The sequence below is a fragment of the Diuraphis noxia genome, unplaced genomic scaffold (assembly GCF_037042655.1).
Source record: "Diuraphis noxia isolate RWA-SAM2 unplaced genomic scaffold, SU_Dnox_SAM2 contig0005, whole genome shotgun sequence".
In the NCBI taxonomy this organism is placed as follows: domain Eukaryota; kingdom Metazoa; phylum Arthropoda; class Insecta; order Hemiptera; family Aphididae; genus Diuraphis; species Diuraphis noxia.
The window spans coordinates 32915688-32922507 of record NW_028301715.1 but is presented as its reverse complement, the minus strand read 5'-3'; the positions used below and the strand labels follow the sequence as shown (position 1 = coordinate 32922507).

Below are 6820 nucleotides of genomic sequence, written 5' to 3'. Positions count from 1 at the left end.
CATTATAATTTTTTTTTATTATTTCATATATAATACATAATAACACAATACTTTATTACAATGTTGTTATTTTTGAGCTTGTGCAATTATAACTTGTTGTAATACAAGTAGATTATACACATTAAATATGTTTAATATAAATTTAATATTATTTTATAGATTTTAAAATCATTAAGAACAGAAACAATGCTCAATGAACTGCATTAGGTATTTTTACTATATTCACAATGTACGTATCAAAAATAACAATAACAATTTATTAAAATATGCCGTACTTTGTACTGCAAAAATCAATAATTTATTTTAAAGTATATACCTACGTGTAGATATTTTCAACCCTACAGAACACATGTTAAAGTGTTAATCATGAGTATAGTTTACACCAGCGTTTCTCAACCAGGGGGTCGCGACCCCCAGGGGGTCGCGTAGGTCAAAAATAATAAAAAGCTGATTTACAAAATATACCTTTTTATTTAAATATTTAAGACTTTTTATTGTAAAAAAAATTAAAATAATAATAATAATAATAAAATTATCCCGATAAGAATATACATAAAAAATTAATAAACATAATAAAATAAGTAATTAGTGTGATCTTTGAATTTGCTTTACACTTAAAAGTTGCTTAATTTGTGGTTAGGTAGCTGTAATGTTTTATCAGCTGATAATTCTATTAGTTGGTTATGAGTTTCAACTGGTAATTTGGCAACTGCAACAATATTTTCATCAAATGGATTAAGAACCCATCTATTTGATAAGTTAGGTTTGGAAATTTGGAAATTCTTAACGACCCGATACATAACGTTCAAAGCTTGAAGTTTGATAAGCTTAAGTTATTAGATATGGTACCTACCTATTTATAAATTGATATTTAAAATGTTTTATTTCGTTTGGTTAATGATAGGATATTTTCACTGTTCAAATGTTTACCTAATATAGATGGAGGGGGGTCGTGAAGTGATTGACCATATTTTATACCTATTTTGGGGGTCGCAACACTGAAAAGGTTGAGAAACGATGGTTTACACTATGATAAAATAATATGGTATGATGACGTGTTACCAAATTTTGACAGATTGCGCACACGAATTGCGCTTTATTTGAATGGTTGATAAATTTCCGTCAACATGTATTACTCTTACATAGTTAATCATCATATTATATAGTAATTCAATAATAATTCTTCAAAATGTATGCAATTTAACCTACCTAAACAAAAACAATATTACACGAAACGCAATAACAATGCAATAAACAAAAATTAAATATTAATAATAATGTAATAAAATTGCTGATAACGTAACTGAACGGCGCCTACGTGACACGATAAATGTCATCATACCATGTTATTTTACTATGGTTAATACTATGTAACGTGAAATAATGTAAAAAAAAAAATCAGTTTATTTTGAATCACGTTATAAGTTCTAACATAATTTAAACTGTTATATTTGAAAACTTCTCCAACCTAACCTAAGTTGATAATATAAAAAACTTATAAAATAATTGATAATAATTAAAGCTAAATGTAAAATTAATTTAAATTTAATCAAAGATATCGCTCAAATGTATGAACTTTTTTTAAATAGGATTACTAAAATAGTAAATTAAGTTTTACTTGGTCAAATAAAATTTATGATAAATTCTTCAAATATTTGGTTTTTCTTTCCATTGGTTTATGTACCCAGTACCAATTTATGTAAAATCAAAGAGAAAAAGAATTGTTGATTTTACCTTTAAAATGTCAACATTAATTATCTTTGATATAATTTAGTATCACACTGCGATGAATACCGTTTGTGATTCCACACTTGGATGTGAGTTCGTCATCCGTTATGTACCTAAGACATAATACCATGCACTGTGAATCAATTTAATAAAATTTAAAAGAAAGTAATTATTATTTTAATCAAAAGACAAAATCTACATGAATCGATATTGATGAATATAATCATATAAATCGATAGTACATTTTTAAAATAAAATTATATTTTTGGAAAACAATAATAACTAAAAAAATCTAACCTGATCGATTCACTGTCAAACCCAGCATTCAACATACAATACGTATAAACAGAGAACTCTGGCCCAATCGATTGTAAAAACGAGTTTAAATTGGTCGGATCTATACATCTATAATCGGTCAACTGTTTTAACTTGTGTAATTCCCTCATAAATCTAGAATTAATAAAGACAAAATATAAGAAGGTACATTTTAGTGATAATAAATATTGACTATTCTACAAATATTTCTAATGTCACATTATTTATTAATAAAAATAAAATATAATATTTTAATTGTTTGAGTGTACTCAATATTTTTTTGCGTTACGCGGACTTATTATTCTGGGTATAGACAATAGACATATGTCATGTATATTATTAATATATATTGCACCTATATTATACGTACCCAGTAATATTAGCTATCAAAAATGTCTCTAAAATCGATTGAATTTAAAAACATAGAATTTAACCCCAAATCACATCAAACATTCACATTTTTATGCAGTTCGTTTATTTCGTAAGAAATTAAAAAAAAGAGTGGTAATAAGCGTTATTATCGCGACAGTATGATGTTAATAAAACCAATAATTTATCAACCTTAGTCGCATAATTCCATTCTGTATCCCAACATGTTCTTGGAGGCGTTTTTCGTTCAACATCAACAGCCGATTGCCGTCCACACAGCCAATCCGATCGTCCACCAAGCGTTCGGCCAACTCTTCGAAACCAGTACTTTTGGCCCACTGGAGGACGTCTTCGGCCATCCACAGCGGTACTTTCTGGCTGAGCGGCCGCGGCACTTGTTCGCCGATACCCCGCAACGCTTGTGCCGCTAACCCGGAAGCGACGTCGTTGAGGGAACCGGCCAACTTTTTCAACGGTTCAACGGCGCCGATCGTCCTGAAAGTTCCGGTGATCTCGCCGTGGCGGAGCTGACACGCGGGGTCGGCTTCCGCGCAAAAATGAAAGGCGGCCAAAGTGTGCGCCGCGCAACGGTCGCAGCTCAAGACCGGGACGAGCCACTGCAGCCAACGCCGCCTCTGACCCAACACTTGACCGACCTGTGCGTCGATTCTGACGAGATCCGCCGGGACGTGCGTGGCGAGGAAGCGGTCGATCAGATCCATCGTGTCGCACTTGACCATGGCCGCCTCGATGGTTTTGTCGGCCGCCAATACGGCCGTGGCCAGTAGGGCGTAATATTCGACGATCTCGTCCACGTTGAACGCCAACGTAAACAGCCAGGCGTGCGCGTGACGAAGGACCATCAGATGGTGAATCTCGGTGCCGCCGTACAGCGATAAGTTTGCGAGTGCGCGTGCGCAATTTCGCAGAGTCACGGTATCCCGACTTTGGCATTCCGCCAAAAGTACGTCTAAACCCTGAAGTCGAATTACACGCATACACGTGCCCTCGCTGTGTCCGAATAATTTTGCGAGTAAACCTGTAAGGTATGACGTATAACGGTTTAAACGTTAATCAGCAAAATCGTGTTATATTAACTTGTGTTATTAAAATGATCAAAGAAAATATAGGTAGTAATTATCTGAATAATATATACTTTTGTACACGTATAAATTAAAGACATTACAGTTTATCCGCAACGCCATATTTAGTATTGTTTTTGACGAGAGCGATTTGATTTTGATTTTTTAAATTTTTTACTGAAATTTACAATTTGAATTTAATTTAATGTAAATAATAATTGTAACTATAATGAGCTGTATTCTGACTTCGATATTGATATTTTATCAATTTTTTTATTACTTTTAAATTTCATCGCTGTTCACGTGTTTTCGATAAAGAAATTCAAAATGGATAATAGATATATAATATATATATACAGGTGTACCGCGCGAAGATTTACCCATTGCGATATCTCACGAAATAATGGAGATATCAAAATTCTAATTTTATAATAAGATTCACAAGGATAAGAACTACAATTATTTCATTTTAAAATTTATTTTAATGGTTTTGTAAAATATTAAAAAAATATATATTTTTATTTAATTATTTCCAAAAAAATTAAAGATGACCATTTTGTAGTGTTTATTTTTCTGAAAATATTGACGTTTCAAAATTTTATTTCTATTAATTTCCTGATTTTTTATATTTTTCTAGTTTTGATGAAATAAAATATGATTATAAATTTACAACTATTAGGAACACGAAGAGTATTCGGCCGGCCGTATGGGAATGCGCGCGGCGCGGCGTGTCACATGTTTGATAACATTATGGTGTTAAATAATTCGCAATTTTTACTAAAACTAAAAAAAAAAATCAGGAAATTAATGAAAATAAAATTTTGAAACGTCAATGTTTTCAGAAAAATAAACTTTACAAAATGGCTATCTTTAATTTTTTCGGAAATAATTAAATATAAAAATATATTTTTTAACTTTTTCACCAAAACATTAAAATAAATTAAAATATGAAACAATTTGTAGTTCTTATCCCAGTGAGTTTTATTACCAAACCATAATTTCGATATCACTATTATTTCGAAATATATCGCAATGGGTAAATCCTCACGGGACACCCTGTATATATATAAATATGTTGGCATAAAATATTACCAGTGCTGACTTTTGATTGGACGACCGTACTCTGCTCTTGACGCCTAAACGCGTGCACCACGTGCATGACTTTAACCAGACCGTGTTGGACCACGTAATCTAGATTAGCTGAGTCTAGGCATTCCACCAATAGCCTGGCGCTGGAGTATTGGAGTCTCGGGTCATTGGAATCACAGTTGTTTATCAACAAATTCGTTCCACCACAGTCCCGGAACTTGTTGCGCAGCAAACTGTTGAGCTCGCGAATCGTCGTCGCGAGGCACATCAAGTTGTACAGTTTGTTGAGCAGGTTCGGTCCTTGAGCTTCGGCGAACTTGCCGGCAACCAGCCCTTTGACAGTGTTTTCCACGTACAGCGAATACTTGTTGACGGCGTTTTCTACATCTCTCGGATGCATGGAATTCCGTATCCGGTCCAGATCATCGAAATTGGTGTTTAACAGATAGTGTTCGGTCCTGATCGCCGCGTGTGTTTTTATCACTCGAGGTGGCGATTCACCACTGACGGGAAATGGATCGGTCTGTGTAAGCTAAGACCAACAACGTTTGTGCAAAGTTAGCAATAGTCGATCACTGAGACGGACATATCGTAATGAAACAAAAATTAAATATATCAGAAAATTACTTGATGAATAATGTTTCCGAATTCATCTCTGGACGACAGACCCGCACGATTTTCGTTTGCATTGAATGTAAAATTAAACTGCGGTTTAATACTCGGCGAGGAAATCATTTGTCTTTGCTGCAACGCACCTGGAGCCATTTTGGTCTTGGTTGGTGATAAATTCCTTCAAGCAATATTCAATTTAGGATATTATTCAAATGATTCAACAGTCCTAAATTGTAAAATACACTGCTAAAAATTAGATAACAACCGATCACTGTATTATAGGTTTATTATAACCTTATGAGCCATAAAGTTCTTTTAAAATGTAATTATAAAAATTCCAAATTGCTGCAATCGTATAAATCTTAATCACAATTACAAAAAAAACAATGAGCAATTGTACAATAACGAATGATCCGTACTGCGTATATAAACCAAAACACTATATTAAGTAATATATACTTATCTCGTGAATAGTTACTACTACCAAGTAAAAATAAAATAAAGAAATAATTTCGAATAGCCAAATCCGTATATTTCTCGGTACGTGATGTAACATTAACGACACAATCTATAATAATTCGAAGGTATATAATCATAAATTATGTATCACCATAATTGTTCTCTCGTCCATAAACCAACCATACGATAAGGTATTATACTTAAGCTATTTCTATAACTCACTACACTATTTGAATATATCTATTTAAGAAAAAATAAAAAAAAAACTGAGAAAAAAAAACTCAAATAATCTTTATACAATTTATACCGTATGTAATTAAGCAGCACATAATAAACATAATTATCATTTTGATTTAGAGCAACAATAAGCCAAAATAGATTAATTCTAGAATAATTATATAAGTATATAAACGTCATAAACTGTTAAACAACTTTTATTTTCGATTTATAAACAAGGCATAGATAATCATAATGCTTGCAAATATTTTTTTCTATATTGACTTTATTCTACTCTGAATATAAATACATATTTCGACTGCATATAGATATGCAAACGCATGGTTAGTCTGTTTTTAGTATTTAATTTATATTCTAAGACTTTAAGTAGGTGTAATATATTTTAGTAAATATTTAGTACATACCTTTCTAGATCAAGCTATTAGATTTGTAGTTAATTTACAAATATATTGGTGTTTGATTAAGTGAGTTCACCAGTTTTCAAATGTCGTTTTTTTTGAGAAACATAATACAAAAAAAAGAAATCGACGACATGCATCGCACTGGCAGAAGAATGTGTGTACAATGTTTTCCATTAAACTCTATTTATATTGACAGCGAAATTGATAAATTTATATAGCAACATCCTCATATACAGCGATCGCCACGAACCTACCGGCCGGGAACTGGTGTTATCTGTCATAAGTTTAGCCGTAGTATGATGAATTTATACGTGCCCCCCCCTAGTATAGTGACGCCTCTCCTTCATTAAACACCTATGTACATAAGTCAAATAACAAAATGTGTTATCAAGATTTGATGTACAACTATTGAATTACCACGAATCACGTTCTTCTCCTCTGCATTTTCAAATGCATTCAAATCGACACTAGTAGAATGCAAATCTGAGCCCAGTTAATGACATTTTAAATTTTAAAATATAAGTATCA

The 6820-nt window shown here is 32.3% G+C and overlaps 1 protein-coding gene across 3 annotated transcripts; it reads right to left on the bottom strand.

Annotated features, from left to right (window-relative positions):
- On the bottom strand, nt 1–6538 carry LOC107168871 (NAD(+) hydrolase sarm1-like). 3 transcript variants are annotated; one of them, XM_089228465.1, is made up of 6 exons: nt 6296–6538; nt 5211–5438; nt 4587–5115; nt 2605–3451; nt 2026–2178; nt 1–1841 (listed from the first exon to the last, which is right to left on the bottom strand). In XM_089228465.1, exons 2-6 carry the CDS (start codon nt 5346–5348, stop codon nt 1751–1753), a joined length of 1758 nt encoding a protein of 585 aa, XP_089084591.1. In that variant the 5' UTR covers nt 5349–5438; nt 6296–6538; the 3' UTR covers nt 1–1750. The 3 variants fall into 3 exon arrangements, with proteins under 3 accessions (XP_089084591.1, XP_015373900.1, XP_015373899.1); XM_015518414.2 differs by having other exon boundaries at nt 5211–5421; nt 6296–6537; XM_015518413.2 differs by having other exon boundaries at nt 5211–5373; nt 6296–6527.
- Between the last annotated feature and the right edge of the window lie 282 nt (nt 6539–6820).

What these genes read in the sequence shown, in the direction of transcription:
- LOC107168871 (XM_089228465.1), bottom strand. Translation starts at nt 5,348, where the DNA reads ATGGCTCCAGGTGCGTTGCAGCAAAGACAAATGATTTCCTCGCCGAGT. An exon ending in TCGGAAACATTATTCATCAA is followed by an intron (nt 5,116 to 5,210) that starts GTAATTTTCTGA and finishes TGTTGGTCTTAG; the next exon opens with CTTACACAGACCGATCCATT. An exon ending in AATGGAATTATGCGACTAAG is followed by an intron (nt 2,179 to 2,604) that starts GTTGATAAATTA and finishes TATTAATTCTAG; the next exon opens with ATTTATGAGGGAATTACACA.